Raw genomic sequence first — 22,278 nt, 5'->3', positions numbered from 1 at the left:
AGGCAAGGGGCTGCCTTGATGGCACTGGCAGCGTAACAACAGAGGATGAGGAGGTGTGTGGAACGGCCTCAGTGGTGCTTACGGTGGAAATATCAGAAGTTCCTGCCATATATCCCCAGTGATCTAAAATGTGGCAATGGTAAAAAATCCCTCTTGTGCCCACGTCTTGGTCATACTTTCCCTAAGCCTGTGGATCCACTGCTGTGTTATACGTTGGGGCCTCCAGAGCGCTGGGATGGGCAGCAAGAACGCTCCTGACAAACTTCTGTCTACGCAGCCGCGTGTGGGCAGCTGGTGGTGTCCACTGGGCCAATCTGAGCCACATCCGAGAAGGGTGTGCTCTGCAGCTCCTGCGCCGGATCTTCCCAGAACCTCGCGCGCCCTGCCGCTCTCTCGCTCTGAAGGCAGACGCGCACTGGACTTGCTCCGTGCTGGGTGGAAGGGGGGGGGCCACTCGGTACACCGGAGCCTCAAGCCCAGGCGGAAGCCTGAAGTATTTGCTAGGCCTGGCTGCAAGCTCCAGGACGCCTTAAGGCAGAGGCGGGGTCCGACTCCTCAGCCCGAGAGGTGGGCGAAGGCGCCCGCCACGACAGAACCACGAAGCCGTGCCCAGCCACTCTAGAGAGAGGCACGGCCTCCCGTGAAGCGGAGGCCCCGGACGAGGGCAAAGCCTAAACGCCGCGGGCCGGGGGCAAGCAACCCGCCGGAGGGACCCCGCCCGCCTGGCGAGGGAGCGGCGGCCCGCCCTGCCGCCTGCTGAGGGGGGGGAGAGGCGGCCGCTTCCCCCCCCGCCCCCGGCCGGCGCCGCGCCCAGGCCGAGGGCGGCAGGGCAGCCCCGCTCCCCGCGGCGGCGCGCGCGGGCCCCGCTAGAGGGCGCTGCGCTCCGCCTTCCCCCACCCCCCCCGCCCCGCGGCGTGCCGCGCCGCGGGATGGGCCCCCGCTGCGGGGAGGGAAGCGGCCCGGCCGCGCATGCGCGGTGCTGGGCGCTAGACGGCAGCGGCGATGGCTCCGCAGTGACGGTTGGATCTAACGGTTGCTATTGACATTGCGGCGCGGATCGGGCGGCGGATCCTGCCCCGCGAGCGGAGCCCGCCCCGCGGCCGCGCAGCCAGGAGCCACCGGCCCCGCGGAGGAGGCCGCGGCGGCGGCGCCGCGGTGATGAGGCCGCGCTGAGGCCCAGGTGCATCCGCCTCCCTCCCCCGCCGCCGGATCGGGCAGCGCGGCCCGGCCCGCCGCCGCCCTGAGCTGGCTTCGCGGTTCCTCCCTGCGGCCGCCGCCATGCCGGGCCGCCGCTGAGGCGCGGCCCGCAGCGGCCGAGGAAGCGTCCGCTCGGAGAGGAGCAGGGCCCGGGGGAGGGCGGCCCGGCATGGCCCGCAGCCTGGAGTAGCGCCGCCGCCGCCGCCGCCTCCCTGCGCTGTGCGGCTGCGGGCGGGCCGAGGCCGCTGCTCGGGAGCGAGGCCCCGCTGGAGGCGGAGGAGGAGCCAGAGCGGCCCCTCTGACAGGGCCGCCGCGGCCTCCGCGCTGCCGCCGCCGCCGCCGCGCGGCTCCAGGTGGCCCCGGACCAAGGTGACACCCGGCCTGCCCCCGCCCCGGGGCCACCTGCCCCCTCGGCCGGCGGCACGGACTCGGCGCCGCGCTTTCTTCTCACCCCGGAGCCGGCGGCGTGCGAGCGGCTGCGATGAACCCGGTGAATGCCACTGCTCTCTACGTTTCAGCGAGCCGCCTGGTGCTCAACTACGACCCTGGGGATCCCCAGTCCTTTACAGAGATTAACAAGCTCCTGCCCTACTTCAGGCAGTCCCTCTCCTGCTGCGTTTGCGGTGAGGATCTTTCTTTTGTTCCCTGCACAATGAGTCTGCCCTCCCCACCCCCGCGGGGCTCCCCGCACGGCGCTGCGGGCCGGCCCTGGGCCGCGCCGCCCCGGCGGGCCGCCTTCGCCCCGGCCCCGGCCGCCGAAGGAAAGGCCGCGGTAGGGCTCTCCCCCCCGCCCCGGCCTCGAGAGCCGGGCTGGGCCACGGAGGCGGCCCGGGAAACTTTTCTCAGCCTTTGGCCGCGGAGCTCCCGCGGAGCCTCGGGCCGCCGGGGGGGTGCGGCGGCGGAGCCCACGTGGGGCGGCGGCGGGCGGGGGGCGCGGGTAACGGCGGGGTTCTTTTGCAAGTTGGGAACGGTGGAGTGAAAATAGTTCTTCGCCTTAGACCCGTGTGTCGTGTCCCGCCCCATCCTGTCCCGTCCGCCCCCCCCCCCCCCAAAAAAAACCCAAAACCAACCCGAAGTGTGTGTGTGGCGCGCGGAGGGGGGGGAAGTCTGCGGGCAGCATTGGCCAGAAAGATAGAAAGGCGTTAGGGGTCTGCATATCTAATAGCATGGCAAGCTGTAAAGAAAATAATCTGTTGTTTTTGTTGAGAGAGTGTGTTTTCCCCAAACTGCAATGCTTCGTTATGGTCGCTTTATTTCATAAAGGGTATGGTAGTTATTAGTGGTTATTGGAATACCCTGGTGTAGTCAAGTTAATTGCTTTAAAAAAGTGATGACTAAGAGAAAGTGTGGTAAAAGATACTCAAAACAATATACAGACCGTAGAGGCAGGGAAATGAGAACTTTGTACTTTTTTTTTTCCTCCTCCTTGAAATGTAAAGAACAAAAAAAGTAATTCAGACTGAAAGCCAGGAATTTTAAGCACACAGAAACAGTATTTGGATGGTTTTTTTTTTGTCCGTAGCATATAACTGTCCTATAACAATAATTACCATAAAAAGCACATAGGCTGACACTCTGCTAGGATTTCCCCACTCCCTCCCCTGAAAAAAGAGCATTCTGCATTTTGTGGGCAAAAGCAGTCATCTGGAATTTCAGTATTACAGTCTGGGGAACACTGGGAAGGAATTGCATTCTGCTCTGTTTATGAGGTGGGGGCACATGTCTGTTCCTGGTAGGAAGCTCTGGAATAAGTTGTCAACGTTTCTTGAACTTTCCTTTCAAGCCCTGGTCAGTGTTGGGAGAGGGACTCTGAACTGTTAGACCTCTCAGTTGTTTAATTTTGTTACTTCTCCTTCTTTCCCTCTGGTAGTTTTAAGTCCTGGCCTTGTGTGTGTTTGTATTTTCCTAACAGAGTGGACTTAACGTCTGCTATGTTTGCGTGTGTTTATCTTTACAAATGTGTGTGGTCACACTAAGATTTAATTGAATTACTGGTGTGTATAAAGTTAACTATTTTATTTATTTACAGGATCAGGATTTCAGCTGTTGAGGCTGCTAAACTAGTGTTGGATGCTTCCTATCCTGTAGCTATTGGCTCCTCCCACTTAAAGTCCTAGAAAATAGAGATCTGTTTGTACTGGGAAAGAAGGAGCCTGTTCCCAGGATCACTGCGTAGTCATTTCCTGAAATAATTTGTCGAAGTTTCTTTTTTTTTTTCCTCATGTAACTCTGATGTCAATATCGATGCACCTCTGCTCTTTATCTCTTGCTTATTACTTAAGGCCCTGTTAATTCCAATCCCTAACTGTGCTTTTTTTTTCCATAAATCCTTCTTGCTTTTGGTCAATCACCAGACTGCTTTGGCCTAAAAATATGCTAACATTTTTCTGATTTATTTCTATTTTTTTTTAAATAAGATACTTACATAGGGACTATGTGTTTATAGCTACTGTGCTATCTGGCCTCTCCACTTTAAGACTGGTCTTCTGAAATGCGTTCTTTGTTCTCCTTGCCTTGACTTCTTCCCTTCTTGGCCTTTTGCAATCTTATTTTTATACTCTGTGCTATTGAAATTGTCTATCTTTAATTTGTCCCTGCCCAAATTCCTGAGCTATTTTTCCCCTCTTCAGCTTCTCTTGCTTGGCTTTTCTGTCACTCTCAGTTTGGTAGAGCAAACCACACTTTTTAGTTTGTTTTCTTCTACTGACTTGTGCCGCCATGCATATTCTGACTTACAAACTACTTCTTGATGGTTCCACTTTCTCCTTTCATCCCTTGCTTTCTCTGAATTTTAAGGTTATTGCTTTGGCTTACATTTTTTCTTACTGAGGCTAGCTTTCAGATAACTGTAGCCACTGTTTGTTTCAAGTATTCTGTTTATGAGCAATTCCCCAGTATTCTCTCTCTGTTTCTTAGGCTCCTGTTTGTGGCGTGGTGGCATTCAGAGGCCTCAGCTGTACAGTAAAATACAGTTTCTGTCCTGCAGAGTTGGTAAAGTGTCTTTCTTCAACCTGCAGGCAGGCAGTCATGGGAGAGTGGTCCTGCCCAATACAAAACTGTCCACTCTGGCATTGACCAGCAGTCATAAATCTTCAGCTCAGGCTGGTAAAGGCAAATTGACCTTTTTCTTGTTTGCTTTTTGTGTTCCTGTTCTCCCACTTCTGTCATGGCTGAATATTGGTGCCTCTTTCTCTCTTTGGCCCTCTGACCACCTTGCCGTGATATTTTTAAAATACTTTTTTTCTCTCGTACACGTTAGTGCTAAGAGCTGTTACACCTTCTGTGTGTTTAAGGTCATTTAAAGCCTATCCAACTGTCAAACCCTTTTTAACTTCAGTGTTTTAAAAGGTAAAGTTTAAGTACTGAAGTAAAGGTTACTTTGTGAGATGTCATGATCACAAGAGCGAGTGCTATGACTCCCCAAACTTGACAGTGTGTTGTTGCTTTTTTTTTTTAAATATTTAAAAGTTTTTCAGATGCTCACTTCTTTCTACCCTATTTGTCTGTTTAGACAACGAGATCCAAATATCTGGGTATGGGTTCATGTACATGGAACAGTGAGTGTCTGGTACTTCCCTTGCACAGATCTTAGCAGAATGCGGTCTTGACTGTAAATGTTTAAAAATCATCCTTCGTTGGAGAAATGCTGCATGAATTATCAGTAATGCATAAACCCCCTACACTTGGTTAAAGTCTCAAGTGTTGGACTTCTAGGACTTCCCTTGGGAAATTACTCCCCAAATTAGTGCTCCTTATGTCATCAGCCTTTCTTCAGTATTTAATGTCTCTGAATGCATTCTGTAATGCTTTGTTATGCTGTAGGTATTAATTCTGCAGTCAGGATTGTCCCTTTAATTTTAGAGAATTGTTTTTAGAAGAAACTAGTGACAGCTATATAAATCAACTAACATTATTGTGCTTTCACTATTTTCTCAATGTACTAGACACAAGCCAACTAATTTTCTTCTGATCTGATACGTCTTTTAAACCAGCTCACATAGTAGGGGTGGTGGAAGTTTTTGGACCCACGTAATTATGAAATTCTAATTAAAGCTCTGATTTTAGATTCAAATTGGCACACATGAAGTTCCATCAGTAGAAAGTCATAATGTAAATATAGTATGCCATTGTAAGTTAAGTAAGCTTGTTCTAGGTGGATTTGAGGTCTCTGTCTTACCTGTCTTACCCTATAATGGGTTATAAAGGTTATGTCAATGGTACGGCAGTGTATGTTTCTAGGATTTGAGTGCAATCATGTGATAGTTTCCTAGATGGTGTTGTAGGTAGTGCATCAATCTTATACAGGGATGTATAAGATGATATTTCCTAGAGCTTTTAAAACTTAAAAATAGCTGCTCCTGCTTGTGCATTAGACAGAAGGTATGTGCCTTATATATTTTGAGGATGTGAAATCCAAGTTGCAGTCTCTGGACTACAGTGATTATTATTAAATTGCATGTTAATACCACATTTAATTTAAAAATAGTTTAGTAGAATTTATGCAACAAACTTCTTTGTTTTAAAAGTACTGCCTGATGGGATTAAAATCTTCTTAAAAGCGCCTTTCCCTGTTTCAAATCCCATGTAGGTTACTGCAAGTCATTCAAAGGTTCAGTTGGCTTTTCAGCATTAACAGCCTTTTTTGAAATTCAGTTAAAATGCTTGTAAGAGACAGGTTGGCAGTCAGATCAGCTTAGCTTTTTATCTGTGGAAAACTTCATCCTGGAACCTCTGAAAGATTGTTATTGCTGATTCAGAATGTGAAAGTGCTTAAAAGGTTGCATGGCTTTAGGACAACGCTTTGCATTTGGCCAGGAACCCAACTGTAGCTTGTGCTGTAGAAATACAGGATAAGAATATAGTTCTTGCCTTGAACATCCTGCGATCTAAGCGAGGGGATGTGAGACGACATGTGGCTTAAAGGAGATTAAGGGGTGGGAAGGAACAAAGAAACAACGTGACAATACTGACTGGTACCTTACACAGCTCCTGTCAAGTGTTTTGAGATAGCTCTTGATAATTTTAGTTAGAGGATTGAAGGCTAAATGGTAAAAGTAGCATCATGGAATCAACTCCCAAGCATGGGGAATGGCATGGATGACCAAAATAATAAAATTCAAGATCTTGAATTTTTGTTTCCCTATTTAAAGATTAGTGTAGGGATGTTATTTCCATCCTGCTCTTGTGTAAAACTATTAGCCTATTTTTTGGAAGTTTTATGCTGTCAGTATAAGTTGAGTCTTATGGAACTCATTCTGCTAGCTAGGTTTGAAATTTCTCCATAGTTGGTGGTAGATTGAGTTGCGTAAAATTTTCCATCATTGTGCCCTCTTGTCCATGTTGGACTTGTGAAGGCTTCTCCTCTTCTTCCTTGCCCCTTGCTGAGCTAATTCTCCATTGCTTCTGCAGTTCTGACTGCTTCCTCCCCTATGCCAGTGCGTGGTGTGACTTCCTCCAGACCCCTTGTCTATAGCTCTTAGTGACATTGTTATGGATCCCAAGTAGAGCTTACTACTTTAGGCTATACTTTGTCACCGGGAAATTGTGAATTAGACCTGTACAGTTTCATTAAACTTTCATGTGAAAATTTCTGCAAGTATCTAAGGGAAGAAGCACCATAAGCAAGTGGAATACAAACAAATTGCAGCTCTAGAGTAAGTCTTTTTTCCACTGATGGTACTGAGGCAATCTGAGGCATGCAGCAGTAATGTGATGTCCTTCAGAGAAAAGAAGATAGTTGGGTGACACCTAAATAGATTGAAACTTTCTAGCAAATTCAATTTCTGGTCACAGATGGAAGAAGGCAGAAGAAACAAACTCCCACTACTAATAAAACTTAATTATATGCATGATACTGGATTATCTGTTTGGGATGTGAGCCATGACTAAGTGAGTTAAGCCTGGATATCAGAGTTTTAAAGTGAAAAAGTGTATTTAATTTTTGTAATGGAAAAGTTTAGCCTCAAACTCTCATTCCTTGTCCATTCTCCCTAGATTAAGGAGAGGGAAGACTGATGCATGATCTGTGCTGCCAGATCAGAGTTGCCTTTTATGTTTGAAAAGTGATCTGGATTGGTGCTTTTTTTTAAGGTATTTTTTCATTAAAATGTTCTTCTTTCCTCCATTTTCATATATTGGTAGTTTTAAAAAGTATGTTATTTTCCCCTTAAAAATTACATGAATGGTTGCCAAAATACTTCTGAATTTCTGAAGAATGCGCAAAATAACAAGAATCTCTGAAACAGCCATCGGGGAGCATGGACTATGGGACTAATACCTTCTGCTGCAGGTATTCTTTTTCTTCTTGTTTTGGAGATAACCAGCATGGGCAGTTGTCTATAAAATGTCTACTCACACATCTCTGAATACACCAGTTCTTAGCCAAGAACATGTTGGAAGATTTCTCTTCCCCTTAAAAATCTCCTTACTTAAATTCACTGTTTCCCTTTCCTGTTTTTAAATCCTTTGTGTGACTCTTGGGAGAACAGCTTTTTCAAGGTTGTCTGCATTGTACTGCATAAGTTTTGATGACATAATGTTCTACCAGTTGAATTTAAATTGGTTTCTAAACTAAAAATACTCCTCTGTCTTAGAACAAAATTGAAGTGTAGGAAGAGAAGTTAACTGTGGTTTCCACCATAACAGCTGGTTGATAGTGGGCTTACAGAAGAAGGTTGCAAAGTGAAGATTGCAATATTGTCTTCTGATGTGATTTGGGATGAGAGTGTGTAACTGGTTGAGGCAATGGGAGATGATAGATGGGTTTTGATGGTCGCCTGAGGATATTGATTAAACTGATTGCATTTCAGAGTGTTTGAAGAAAAGTTAATGTGTTGCCAAGAGGCATCTTTATTGGGACAACTTAGTTGTCTGGGTCTATGGACATAGTGCATTCAAACACAGATTTCTTTGGTGTTGTTTTCTTACTATGTTATGATTTACAGAATAGGTTGACTAAATATGGAGTAAGCAGTTGCTGGATATGTTGGATGTTGGAGTTCTTTGTGAGGCCAGAAACGATTCCTTGCATCTATTATATGACTTGAGAAATAACGTACAGCACAACCTTTCTTGAGCGCTGAAAAGAATTCACTTTGAAGTCCTTCAATGATGTAATTTGTTACTCTCTGTCTCCTGAGCCTTGCAGTCACAGCACAGGGCTTGCTCCTTCTCCCGTGGTCTTGAAGAGCACAGTTCACTTTAAGATTGCATGGTTAATCCTGATGGTGCCAGCATTTTTGTTTGGTGGGAAAAAATAGTTTTCATTATTCTTTTTGTTTGCTCAGAGAAAGTGATCAACTTGATCTATAGCTTTCAAAGCAAGTTTTAACTATTATGAGTGTTCATGCTGCATAGAAACATGTTTAATGAAATTAATCTCCTACCCATAGGAGAAATGTTAACTTTGCCATTTAAAAGCTCTTAAAATACAGCAACCTTGACTTTTGGAAAACATCATAACATGAAAATTTTACATTGGATGGTGAACAAGATGAATTTCTCTATCTTTTTAAAGCCTGTTCATTACAAAGTTTGAACTTTGCCACCTAGTTTGTTAAAAATACATTCAGAATTTTTCCAGTCAGTGATTTTGTAAACACAAAGACTTTCAAACAGAAATATAACTTTGACACAGGACTTGGTAAAATATGTTCTGTTGTTTATTATGCAGGGGACAGAGTCAGAGAACAAAGCAGTCCCTTCTACAGTTAAAATGCAATTTGTTGTTATATTTCTGTTTTTTTTTCCTTGAACTTTAGCTAAAGAGGTTGACTGTGTTTCTCCAAATATACAGAAAAATAGTCTAACTGTATTCATATAATGGTTAATTTGGGTTCCCATGGTGTTCAGACCAAAAATAATGCAGTTTTGATTTTTCCAGGGTCTCATACAATCATTAATTCGTTAGTTGTGACCATTCCTATATGAGGGTAATAATTTCTGTAGCTAATTTTTCATAGTTGTTTGTTGATGGAGGATGGTCAGAAATATTCAGCAGCCAGCAGAATGTTTTCTCTGATAAAATTTTGAAATAAGTTTTTTGGGGCTTTTTTTAATGCTTTTTTAATCTGTCGCCCATGTTTCCATTTTACCTGATGGGGAATCTGTGAATTCTTGTGAATGTCTTTGGACAAATTCTAGTGGTACCATTGTTGTTGTTGTGGTGATCTAAGAGCAAGATGGTGTTTTCAGGAAGAAATACTATAATTTAGTTCACAGGTGAACTCTTACTGTTTCAGATCTGAAAAAGGATTGTGTGCTGAAAGTCTTGGGCGATTTTTTCTATTTCTAGTTTTTGGCTGAATAAAACTATTTGTGTCTACGAAGCCTTGTCTCGCAAAACCCATGAAAGGATAAGTACATTTCTAGTGTTGTCATTGTGAACTCCTCTTATTTGCAATCTGTGTTTTGTAGACTAGGTTCAAAGTTTTGTGATAGTAATATTGCAGATGCGTCTTGCATCTTCAGGCCTCTCAACCAAGAGCATGGTTGCTGCAAATGCTGATTTGTTTTCTGAACACTGGGAAGTGGGTGTACGATATCTGGGTGATAGGTGGCACCTCTGCCACATGATCCAGTAGGTTTCTGTATGATGAGAAAAGTTGCCAAACATTTTTCTAACTGGGACAGTTTGTCAGGGCAGGGGTAGCACAAACCTCCATCTGATGAATCTGCCTCTTGAATTTGGTGCAGTATTTTTGACATGTATCAACCAGACCATGGTTCAAGCCCACCGTCTCGAGTGTATGGTTTGGAAGGGGTTTATGTTCGGGCTTGAGATCTGTGGAAGGAGACCTTTCACTGTTGTATTGTCCTTGGCAGTTGTCCCTTGCACTAACCTCTCTTGAAGTTTCTCTGGGTTTGAGTGTATTTAGTTATCTTCTTTTCTAGTAAGTATTCAAATCTTTCACCTGTATAAAACAGATGTTACATTTTTGTTTTATTTTTCTGCAGATGGTTAATAGACCTTTTCACTACTTATCATATGCCTGCCTGCCTATCATCAAGTAGTGCTTCTAGGTTTTTTTATCAAACTCTGAAAATGCTACTGCTTTTATGGTCGTATTTTTCTTTTGCATGTTTTGTTTTGAAACCTCGTTGAGCTACTTATTCTTCAGTCAGATCTAGCTGATAATTTCTTAGATGAAAAGATGCTGTGTGGGGTTGAAGAAGGGAGCAGTGCAGGCAAATTGGTGAGGGGAGCAAGCCTTTTCCTTTCAGAGGCTGCTTCAGCTGAAGTACAGGTAGGTGGATAGCTGAACTTCAAAAAGCCTATCAAGTGGTACTGCCAGTCAGTGAGAACTAGCTCCCATTCTTCAGAAGGTGGTTAACTCTAAAGTTTGACTGTAGCAATTTGTTAGAGCTTACTGCTTGTTGCTAATTAGTTTAGTAGAAACAATCAGATCGTGTTTAATCCAGAAATGAAAATGCTGAAAGTGTAGCAGTCCAACTGTTAAATCTCCAGCTTCTGGTTATTGCTTTGAGGTGCTTGCCATATATTAATTTTAAGTCTAATGCAGAAGTATATGTGTGCTTTATCAGATTGATTATAGCTGCCTGTTTTTTAAAACTTGCTAGATTCAGAGAGCTGTAGAATTTCTATCTGACTAATCCAAAGTTCGGATACACTTTGTAATCTTGGTTTAAAAATGAAATCATGGTCATTGTAGTGTTTGATGTTAACAGATTTAGCTGGTGCAGGTGAGCTTTCTTCTTACCTTCCTTCTCACCGTCTTCTCCCCTTCATCATGGATGCCAGTCCTATTTTTATGTTGTGTAGCAGATACACCACTTTGGTCAGAGAGTGAAAGGAGTAGAGGGCTGGGCTGTTGAGTTTTCCACTTCCTTGCTGTGCACTATGAAAGGAGGGTGACTTCTGGTGATATGAATGCAACCAAGAATTAAAGACTGTTTTGGCAGACAAATGTTGGAGATAAACCCTAGTGATACATTTATTTCTACTTGTAACAAAATTTGACATCACAATTTTTTTTCTAGTTGACTTGATCAAATTAAGATTTAATAGTTTCATCATTCTTAAGACTTCGAGTTGTTAAAAAAGGCAATATATTATGTTTCAGTAGGCTTTTCCAAGGGTGCTAAATTAGTTATTGTGTGTAGCCCCTTTCCTAGGGCATTATATTTCTAGCTTTGCTGAGGATAGATGAGAATGGAAGGTGGTGACCTGTTCCGATTTAAAGTCTTTCTTCTCAGTGAATTTCATCCATTTGGAGTGCATTTGCTGGATATATACACCTAACAATTGCATAGATTCCCAATTCTTCTCTTCCCTTTGGTCTCTGAGATAGAATTTGCAGATGCTTCCCCTCTTCCTGCAGCTGTGAAGTAAGCTCATTAAGGAACACAATAGGAAGTATGCCTTGTGGTTTAAATGACCTCCCTCCTGGTAGCAGCCTTTCCAGGACAGCTGTGATACTTTGTAAATAATATATTAAAAGTATTTCCTCTGTATATGCTGTTTATTAATTTTAAGTGCTCATATTAATGTAGGTGTTTAGTAAACCTTTCTGAAAGTAGGATAGTTAAGAGCTGATGTTGTTTAGGGAAAACCTCTTATTGGAGGCTTTGTAAGAACATGATTTTGCTTTTGGTGCATTAATATACCCCTTGCAAAAGAGAGTGAGAAAAGACGAGGCAAAGTTTAGTAATACCAAGCTATTTAGGGTAGTAAAAATGAAGGCCTGCATTGAATAATTGTGGAAGGATCTTATGTGGATGAATGACTGCGCAATAAAATGACAAATTAAATTTAGCTTAGATAAATATTAAATTATAAACATGGAAAAAATATTAACTTCTCAGAGCCCACCATTTTTATATCTTGCAGATCTCTGTAAATTTGTAAATTTATAGAAAGGGGTAGCACTGATGGCTACCAGCCAAAAGTGAGATCTTGGCCTTGCAATAGAAAACTCCATGAGAATGTCAGCTCAGTACTGAGTCTCAATCAAAAAAGCAAAGCAAATGCTAAAAATCAGGACTGGATTAGAGAATAAAGTGGACAACTTTATTATGGCACTGTATAAAGCTGTGGTTCACCTGCATCTTACGTTGTTGCAGTTGTGGTCCCCCCGTCTCAAAAAAGAACTGTGGAAGAGTTAGGGGAAGGGTGATCCAACGTAAGGAACAACTTCTGTACAGTCTGGAAAAGAGACAACTTGGAGGATTACGTGGTATATGTCTGTAAAACCATGAGTAGTATGGAAGAGAGGATAGTGATTGACTGTTGCTTCATCCAACATAAGAACAAGAGATTGTCAAGTGAAACTAGTAAGAGTAATGCTCAAACCAAAAAGGTCATTCTCAGCACAGTGGATTGCTGACAAGGGACTTCCTTGTCAAAGCCTGCTGTGACTGATGACATTTGAAATAGTTAAAGAGGAGATGAGGCAAGCCTAAGGGGGGAAGCCGAGAGTTACAGAGTACATGGAAACCCCATCTCCCATGAGAAGTATCTCAGCCCATAGTGGTTAAAGGCTGGGCAAGTACTAATTGTTTGCTTGCCTTGTTCTTACTCTATGCCCTAAGCATCTGCTTTTGGCCACTAGTGAGATGGCCTGCTGGGCTAGATGGATCTAACTCAGTATGGTTATTCTTAGGAGTTTGAGGATGGGCTAGGTAACATCTTGGAATCCTTCCTGGTTTTATTTTCATGGTGGAGTTCATAATCTTCATCTGGGAAGATTTGGTAATTTGCAGCATCAAATGAGTGTTACGCCTTGGGAGCCTGTACAATCCAGCAGTTTGGAATGTCCCAGAGCTTAGTACCTCCAGATTCTGGGTAGCAGCTCGGGTGTTATCTTTCTGGGACAGCGTTGCTGACTTAGTACCATTCCCTGAGTATTAAAAGTAATGAAACTTAATTTTCTGTGAATTTGCATCTCATGGTTGACCTTTTTTTTTTTTTTTTTTTGCCTAATGATACTAAAGCTGAAGAGAGTGATAGGTGCCACAGAATCCATATGAGAGAGAAACTTTGACTGAAGAATGAGTATTAAATGAGATATGAGCTCAAGCTGAAAATATTCCCATGTCTCAGGCATTCCCAGTGTCTCTCCAGTGTAGGTTGCCTGACATTTACTGACAGTAGAACTCGCTCTGTTCTTTGCTTCAGTGAGAGCATGTGAAGTGTTTTGTCTTGTCTGTCCGTCTGTTTTTTTTCCTCAAAGCTTCAGGAAATTTAAATTTTTCAGTATCCTCTTCTAGCATTCATACCCATTCAACAGTTTCAGCCAAATTTATTTTGGGAGAAATAAAATGCACAGTTGGCGATGACTTTTTTTTTTTTTAAATCTCATTAATAGTTAAATTGGTATATTGTTTATTTGGTTCCACCTCTGAAGTATTTCAGTGCTTCAGAATCTGTAAAGCATTGATCATTGTAACTCATACTTAATCATCATAAGTAGCAAAAAGAGGCTAAAGGTGGATGAAGGAGCACACCCAACTGCTTTGTTTCATTGCGTATTGATGCTGGTGGGCTTTTGGTCCTAGAAGCACTGTGGATGCATGTATTTTTATGATGGTTTCTGAAGTCTCAAAGCATTAAATGAACAAGTGTTAGGTGTGTTTGCCTCCTGCATTGGTCCTGGCATGGCTTTCTGCCTGTCCTGTTGGAAAGACTCAAGATCCAGAAGGGACGGACAATTGTTTGTGAGCTCGTTGTGCTTAAGGACATGAATTCTGAGACTAGCTGATGTGATTTAAAGCTTTCTTTTGTTTTTCCCCATGGGAGTTAGGGACTTTTCTCACAAAATCAAATCCAGTCTTGCGACCATGATGGACATCTCTGCCTGCGTTGCTGTTTATATACTGTCATTTAAAGAGAACTTTAAAAAAAAAAAAATCCACTGCAGGTTGGATTGTGTGACTTCCATGTTCCATCTGTTGGCTTCAAATCTTCACTGTTTAACTTGAAGAGTGTTTTGCTATTGTCTTCTCATGGTGGGGTCTTGCGGGGTCACCCTTCCTCAGTCAGCCCTTCCTCATTAGATTAGCAAAGAAAAGTTAAACACCTGCTCTTTGGTCGTGAAGTGCATTTCCCATCAAGTATTGCTGTAATTGTGCTTTGAACCTTTCTCTGTTCTACAGCTTCTCCTATTCAGTGTTCCTCCTGCATCGCTTTCAATTAACTGTGTTCAAATACGGTGCATTTCCCTACAGCTCCTGTTCCAGTGGAGCTGTAGTGGCAGTTCTCATTATTTGACATTGTGTCAAACTGTGTGTCACCTGCCAACTTTCTAAACAATTGTATTTTCTCTCAGTTTATTAAAAAAATACTACGTAATGATGACTTCAGCACTGACTCTTGTTATTTGTTGGTCAAAAACCAGTTTACATCAAGCCACTTTTACTGAAAGACAGCTCAGGTGGAGGGCTGTGGAGCAGTCCTTTCCCAAAGAGGTACCAAGGAATTCAGATTTCAAAGGGAAAATGGGATAATAGTCTGCTCACTCACAAAATTCAAGTGTTGCAGAATTACTGTGCTAATGCAAATTTCCTATTTAAACACACACAAAAGGTTGAATTTTCAAAAGTGGGTTGAATGGTGAAAAGCACAGAGGGTTAGGTTAGGAAGGGGGTTGGAACATTTTGACACAGGCTACAGAGTGAGGGACAAGTTTCATACTTTTAAGTGCTACCACAGCCAAGGGTTAGTATAGTACGTCTTGTTCTTCTGCCTGAGGCCTTGGGTTCTCGACTAAGGTAATGTAAGGTAGAAAGGTTGGGTTTTATTACTTAGTTGGTAACTTGGTCCCCTCAACTAGGTCCAGTTAATTAGATCCCTTCAAAGCGCTGTCATGAGAATCTGTTACGGAAGGTCTGTGTGATTAAAAGTTCCTTGGCAAGTGAGTGATGAGAGAAAGTATCTCTCTTTGATGCAATTTTTTTAATCTCAGTCTGTTTTAATGCATGCACTTTGCTTTCTCATCCCAAATTGTTTCATTTTATTCATGTGTTCATAACAGCATGTTTTCACTTTGGAAAATCTGGGTGAGAATTCACTGATGGTTGTAACTCGTCCAGCAAAGGCTCCTTATGAGAGAAAGGTCTGATCAAAGCTGAAAATCTGCTGCTTGGAAAGGAGGGGAAACCTGTTGCTGTAGATTACTATAGATACTCTGAAATTTAATTTAGGTGTTAGAGTATCTTTCTGGCCTAGAGCTAGCTAGAAATAGCAAAGTGATACTGTCATTTTTCTGGATATAGTTACTAGTTGGATTATTTCTGTGCAGAAATTCAGTTACTTCTGTTCTTTCCTATTTTATCCTTGTGTGTTAACTTGGTTTAGTCTTAAATAAAAACAAAAACATTATTCCAGGTTTTTACAGTTTCAGAGATCTGGAGACATAATATTCCAGATTGTCAGTATGGGGTGTCTGAAACTTTCTGTGTTGTCAGGTGTGTTGATTCCTTCAGCAACTGATTTTTATTCGTTTTCTATTCTTAACAGTAAGATCTTAGAGAAAATCCTTTCTTCTGATTTCTTTGTGCCTGCCTAGGAGATGAGCTGTTGTTGCCACTTTAAAGAATTTAAGCATCATGGCTATGACAGTACCACTGTTTTAAGTATTATTTCACTGATACGTGTCTGTGAATTAGAAAACTGGGAGCCATCACTCCCCAGGAAATGTTAATAGTTGCCTTGTTGCACCTTCTGGTTTGGCACAGGAGTGATCTATTGGAGAGCAATATAGTCTTTTTTTTTTTAGGTCAAATGTATTATTAGGTGTTTTGTTCAATGTTTATAAGAATTCATGGGATCCATTTAACAGGTTTTGTTGCTTGCAAAGTTAAAAACTTTGTGCTTTATTCATGGCATTGACTGTCACAAAGCTAGGCTCTATTTTTAGTCTTAGCTAAATGAAAAGTAAAAGTCTGCTGTGTCTTCTTTCCTTTTGGGGTTGATATTTCATCATTTTTACTTTCCTTTTAGAGTTTTCCTCTGCTCCATTGCCATTTCTTTTCACTAATTTCATTAAAATCTCTGCAGTAGCTCTTCATGGGAGTTTATTGTTGCACTTTTGGTAAATTCATAGAAATCTTGTGTGTTTTGTAAGTTTCAATGGAAGAAACGGCTGAAGGGGACAAGGGAATTGGTAGTGTTTCAGTGGAGAGTGTTTCTAAAGGCTGCAGCAGCACAACAAATTATGGTGTGATGGTTTTCTTCTGATTTTTATTTTTTTTTTAATTTGACATTGTTTTAAAACCAGATATAGCAGCTGTGAAAATTTTTACAGGCTATTGTGTGGATGGTACATTTTCTTGTGACTTACTGAACTTTGTCAGGCAGTTTTTTGACAGTACAAAAAAATTCATCCCATATTATCCTGGAAGCCTGCCTTGAGTCCATTGTAATCTTTCTCTTTCTTTTTCCTTAGGAAATTTGCTACAAGACCCTATTGCTCCTACCAACTCCACATGTCAGCATTATGTCTGCAAAACTTGTAAAGGCAAGAAGATGATGATGAAACCATCATGTAGCTGGTGCAAGGACTATGAACAGTTCGAGGAGAATAAGCAACTAAGCATCTTAGTGAACTGCTATAAGAAACTCTGCGAATACATAACGCAAACTCCGCTGGCACGAGATATTATCCAAGCAGTTGATTGTTCTGCAGATCTTTTGGCTTTGCTCAAAGATGGATCACCACTCCATGAAGAGACAGAAAAATCTTCTGATACAGCCTTGGCTTTGTGTTTGACACATTCCCCAGTACCTTCAACCTCAGAACTCACAACTGATCCTCCAGCTAGTTTTACATCAATACCTGAAGGCACACACAACATTGATATTAGAGGTTCTGTTATCAACGGGTTGCCCAATTGTAATGGGCTTTCAGTAGATAAACTTGGAGTGAATATTCCTTCTCCTGAACACACAAACACAATTGATGTCTGTAGTACTGGAGAGTATATAAAAACTGAAGATATCTCTAGCAGCCTGCAGCCTGTGTGCGATACAGTTTCTACTAGTGACTTGTGTACAACAGGCATTGACATCTGCAGTTTCAGTGAAGATATAAAACCAGGTGGCTCGCTTCTCCTTAGCGTCGAGGAAGTTCTCCGGAGCTTAGAGACCGTTTCAAATACTGAAGTCTGTGATTCTAATTTGCAGCCCAGCTTGGAAGCAAACATGACTAATGGCCCTTTCCTTCAGCTTTCTCCCCCACCTCTTAGCCATAACATTTTCATGTCCACAGATGCTTCTCCTCATGGAATCTCCTGTACAGCGGCGACGCCTAAGGTGGTTAAGTTAAACAGAAAGCGATCTCGATCAGAAAGTGACAGTGAAAAGGTTCAACCTCTACCCATTTCCAGCATCATCTGTGGCCCAACACTGGGCGCATCAGCTCCTGTAACAGTGAAACAGGAAAATAAAATGTCTTTGCAGCCTATTGCAACTGTACCTAATGGAGGCACTACTCCCAAAATAAGTAAAACTGTGCTGCTGTCTAACAAAAGCATGAAAAAGAATTTAGAACACGCCCCTAAGAAATCTCACCCGAAAGCCAAACCAGGGGTGCTGAAAACAAAAGACAAAGCAAAGGAGAAAGTTCCTAGCAGTAACGTTATGCCAGGAAGCCCAACAAAAACTGTGTATAAAAAGCCACAAGAAAAGAAAGGGTGTAAATGTGGTCGTGCCACCCAAAATCCAAGTGTTCTTACATGCCGTGGCCAACGCTGCCCTTGCTATTCTAACCGCAAAGCCTGCCTTGACTGCATATGCCGTGGCTGCCAAAACTCATACATGGCTAATGGGGAGAAGAAGCTGGAGGCATTTGCAGTGCCAGAAAAGGCCTTGGAGCAGACTAGGCTTACTTTGGGCATTAATGTGACAAGCATTGCAGTGCGCAATGCCAGCACAAGCACCAGTGTAATCAATGTGACAGGGTCACCAGTAACTACGTTTTTAGCTGCCAGTACACACGATGATAAAAGTTTGGATGAAGCTATAGACATGAGATACGACTGTTGAATCTTTCTTTCTTTTCCCTGCCATCAGTAGGGGAACTGCTACAGTTTTAAGGCAGCTATGGTTCTGTTTAACTTGCTGGAGCTCCTGCGTTTAGATCACTTGTATCAAGTGTTTTTCATTGCTATGTTATGTGTATTAGTGTCTGGGAAATAGTTGCAGATAATGGAGGAGTTACCCTAAAACTGTTTTTAGTTCTTACAGCACCTCATAGTTTGAGATCAATTGCTGATGTAAATGATTTTATCACAAGATTTTTGGCAAAGAATACATTAACCTCATTGTACTCGGTCATGCTTTGTGCTCAGTCAAAGCTTCTACTTAAATGTGGAAAGGTGGTATCTAGTTAGTCCATCTAAACTGTGCTAGATTATGATGTAGAAAAGTAATTATCGATTAGTTACAGTCACCATTACTAGAAAATCTCCTAATTTTCCTGAAGGAAATGCAGCACTGAGCTGGGGAATACAGTCTGAAAAGGGTAGATAATTTCCGATGGTGAGAATTGACTACCTACTCTATGGAACAGTTTAAAAAAGTTTAGTAATATACTGAGAAAGCTAATAGCTCAGAAAGCAGCTCAGTCTCCAGACAAGGGTCAGGAAGATCAGTGGTTAGATATGAATGTCAGACTGCTGACTTGGATACATTGTCCCTGTTAACAACATCACTCTTTTTTGTTTTCTTGACAATTCCACTGGTCATGTTCCCTGACTATTTTGGCTGGGGCAAGAAAATTACTTGTACACAAAGTTTTATTAGCACCATTCTCTCCCACCCATCCCTCCCTTTTTTTTTCTGGAGTTCCTGCTGATTTTATTGCTATTGCTTCTAGAAAAGAGAGGGTTTTGTGGGCTACAGAGAGACTCCTTGGCTGATTTTTCTCCCCCCTCTGCTGATCAGTGTCTGGGATACACAGAGACTTCCACAGCAGTTAAGACCATTGGGGGTGATTTGTTTATTTGTTTGTTTGATGAAGTTTGTACCGCAACAGACCTGGGACCCATCCCCCTGAAGGTAGTTCTTTGCTGACAGGCATCTTTCAGCTGGGGCAGAGGATGGATTGCTATCTAAGGTCAAATATTTCAGATGTTTGTTAGACACAGTAAGTGATACAACTCACTCCACCCAGAATCTGTCTAATTTTCACTAATATGTTGAAAGTAGCTTTCGAAGGTTAGTGCTTTTCAACCTGGGCTGAAAGGCTCTAAAATAGAAAAATAACACAAAGTTGTCAAAGAGCTTATCTCAGAAAGTGTTAAAATGAAAGCACCTTTATAGGAATTCAGCTTTATGCAAAAATGGTTTATTTCAGCGCAACCCCTAAATATGAGTACAAGCGGAAGAATTCAGTCTTGCATTTAGGGCTTCACTGGCAGCCTAAAAAAGTCAGATTACTTCATGAAAGCAGAAATTTCTCCTCTTTGAATGCTATAGCATAAATTAAACATGGGCTGACTAGAATACAAAACATTACCTTCTAATTTAAAAGGCTATTCCTGTTTCAACAGCATGTTAAATAGTATGTGAATTTTTTGAGTTACTTCACTGCTTCCATCTTTCATTTTATTCATCTAATGAACCCCGCAGTGCTTTCCAACCTAACGTTAGGTGTATTTTGATTTGGCACAAAGCATGTACAATGATGGTTCCTCACCTAAGAAATAAGCAAAAACCTTTGGACACAAATGACACCTCCTTTTGTTTTGTAGTGTACCATGGTGTCATTTTCTGTGAATGTGGTCAGATCTTTTTGTTGGTTTTGGTTTGTTTCTCCCCCCGTCTTTTTTGTGGGGTGGGTAGGGTGGGGGGTTAAAGCCATAGGAAGAAAAATGTGATGTACGTGTCCAGTCTGTACTTTTTTGTTTTTGTTTTGCAAGAAGAGTTGAAAAATATTTTTGATAATGAGTAAATGGTGGAAAATGCTTCTTAGTATTCTTGTCTTTATTTGCCAACCCAAGTACCTAAGATCTGTGTTTTTTAGCCCTCATGAGATTTAACGATGTCCTATTAAAATGTATTTAGTTAAACTTGTATGTGATTTTTGTGTTGACCCAAAAGGATCCTACCATTTTCTAATTTGGTGGTTTGATCGTGACCTACTAATGTAAATCTGTTTATTAGTCCACTACGTGTAAGAAAAGTAGCCAAACTGGAATCTGATTTAAGGGGAGTAAACTGCACAGCATGGGTTGTTTCTGAATGCTTTTGCAGAGCTGTTAAGTTTTGCTGAGATTGTTGATGGTACATTTATTAGGACTTTCATTAAATTAAATACATAGTACCTTTGCTCCAGAAATGTGGGAGTACTTGGAATCTTTACTATCTCACTGCTGCATTAAATATGGTACCAAAAGTTGGAGAATTTAGGTCAAGTGTGTTTTGGAACCGTCGACAGGAGAGCCCTGATCACTGATGTAAAATTGCAAATGGTAGATTCAGGTTGTTTCTAAAAACATTTCCTTTTATGCTGCCACGTTCTTGAAATGTATATTAAAATTCAAATTGTTTTAATAAATGTTAGTTTTCTAATTCTATTTTGCAACTGCTAAGGGCAATCAGTGTGGCATATATTGAACTTACTGTCTAAATACTACTTAGTCCATCGATGACTAATTCTGTAATTGTTTAAATTAGGGTTGGCTTGGTTTGGTTTTCTTAACCTCCTGGCTAGTTGTTCTTGAGTTAGCTGAGCAATGGAAAGGATCATAATGTTGCTGAAAATAATTGCAGTGGTTCTAGTTTGCAAAGCATTAGTTTCCATTTTACAGCAACATAAGCAGCATGCTGTTCTGGGACCTTCCAGCGCCAGTTTGAAAACTCAGTCCAACAGAGCCCACAGCGAGGACTTGCTGGCTGGTGGCCATACATTGGGAAGCACCCAGGAATCACGAGGATCCTTTTAGCTCCAGCTTAGCCCGGGCTGGGCTGGGCTGGGCTGGCAGGAGTTCCCCAGCTGCTGTTGACCAGGCCTTCCTCCTGCGCTGCTATGGATTTGGGGAACTGTTCTTGGCGTTAGCATAGAGGAAGCTGCTTTGGGGATTCCTTTTCATATAGGAAATGCTTGGTATTTCAGCTTTCTTCCCATCCTCTTGAAGCCACTGATTAACTTTCAAACTTTTATTAAAATCCTGTAATTTGTAGAGCTGCAGCAGAAAGAAAAAGCAGCAGTTTATCAAATGTTTTGCTGGGGGAGTCTTCCTGCCTGAAAACATGTTGCAAAGATGGAAAGAACAGAACTCGTTTTGGAAGGGGTGGACTTCCGATCATGTGTAGTGGTACAAAATTGGTCTTAGTGCTTTTGACCAGTCAGACCTGAACATGTGGAAGATGCTCTTTCCAGAAGGAGAACACATATAAACTTTCATTTTGAGTGGAAAGCCTCTTTCCATGTATTGTACATCAGTGAAATCACTGGTTGGAATTAGATCCCGGAGGGAGGAGGGACAGGGAAACAAAACTGGAAATGAACACTTGGATCACATTGACCTTGTGGCTCTTCTAGCAGTTCATTCATGCAGGTGATGTTCTCGCTCTCCAGCTTGTCTAACCCTATGGTACAGTGCCTGTGAACAATGGGGTCACAACAGACTCTTCTGTTTCTGTTGAACTCCCTGCAGATGTTCTTGTACACACATGAGTTTTAAAACATGACTGCAAACTGAGGAGGCAGGTAACAGTTGTCTTCTTGCACAGCTGCTTCCATTTGTGTCATCATTACATCTTGGAGGCTGTCCCCCTGCAGGCACCATAAAATTTTGTATTGTCAGAAGAAACCTGTAGAGTTACTGTGTAGCAGCAGTCTGACATAAAACCTGAAAAGCCTGCTTTCCAAGGCAGGTACTTCTGGCACAGCAAGGAGCTGCTCATTCAGTGAAACTCTGACAGACTTTCAAGAAAAAGACCATACAGATGTGGCACAAATTGTGCAAAGATTCTGGTGTGATCCAGAATAAAAGTATCCACATCATCCCCCCAACCCCGACATTTTTTAATGTATTTAATTTTTATACAAATTATATTTATAAAAAAATTGATTGCTAACTAACTTTCTGAGACGTGAAATGATAAAAAAGAGCAGC

At 42.3% G+C, this 22,278-nt stretch overlaps 1 protein-coding gene across 1 annotated transcript; it reads left to right on the top strand.

Annotated features, from left to right (window-relative positions):
- The first annotated feature begins 961 nt into the window (after nt 1-961).
- Nucleotides 962-20,495, top strand: MSL2 (MSL complex subunit 2). The gene is made up of 2 exons (XM_069791848.1): nt 962-1,820; nt 16,602-20,495. Exons 1-2 carry the CDS (start codon nt 1,679-1,681, stop codon nt 18,197-18,199), a joined length of 1,740 nt encoding a protein of 579 aa, XP_069647949.1. The 5' UTR covers nt 962-1,678; the 3' UTR covers nt 18,200-20,495.
- The last annotated feature ends 1,783 nt before the right edge of the window (nt 20,496-22,278 follow it).

The sequence above is a fragment of the Haliaeetus albicilla genome, chromosome 9 (assembly GCF_947461875.1).
Source record: "Haliaeetus albicilla chromosome 9, bHalAlb1.1, whole genome shotgun sequence".
Classification (NCBI taxonomy): domain Eukaryota; kingdom Metazoa; phylum Chordata; class Aves; order Accipitriformes; family Accipitridae; genus Haliaeetus; species Haliaeetus albicilla.
This window is presented reverse-complemented; position numbering and strand designations above follow the sequence as displayed.

Excerpts from the sequence above, each read along its gene's own strand:
- MSL2 (XM_069791848.1), top strand. The coding sequence starts at position 1,679 with ATGAACCCGGTGAATGCCACTGCTCTCTACGTTTCAGCGAGCCGCCTG. Across the intron at positions 1,821-16,601 it reads CCTCTCCTGCTGCGTTTGCG|GAAATTTGCTACAAGACCCT; the intron begins GTGAGGATCTTT and ends CTTTTTCCTTAG.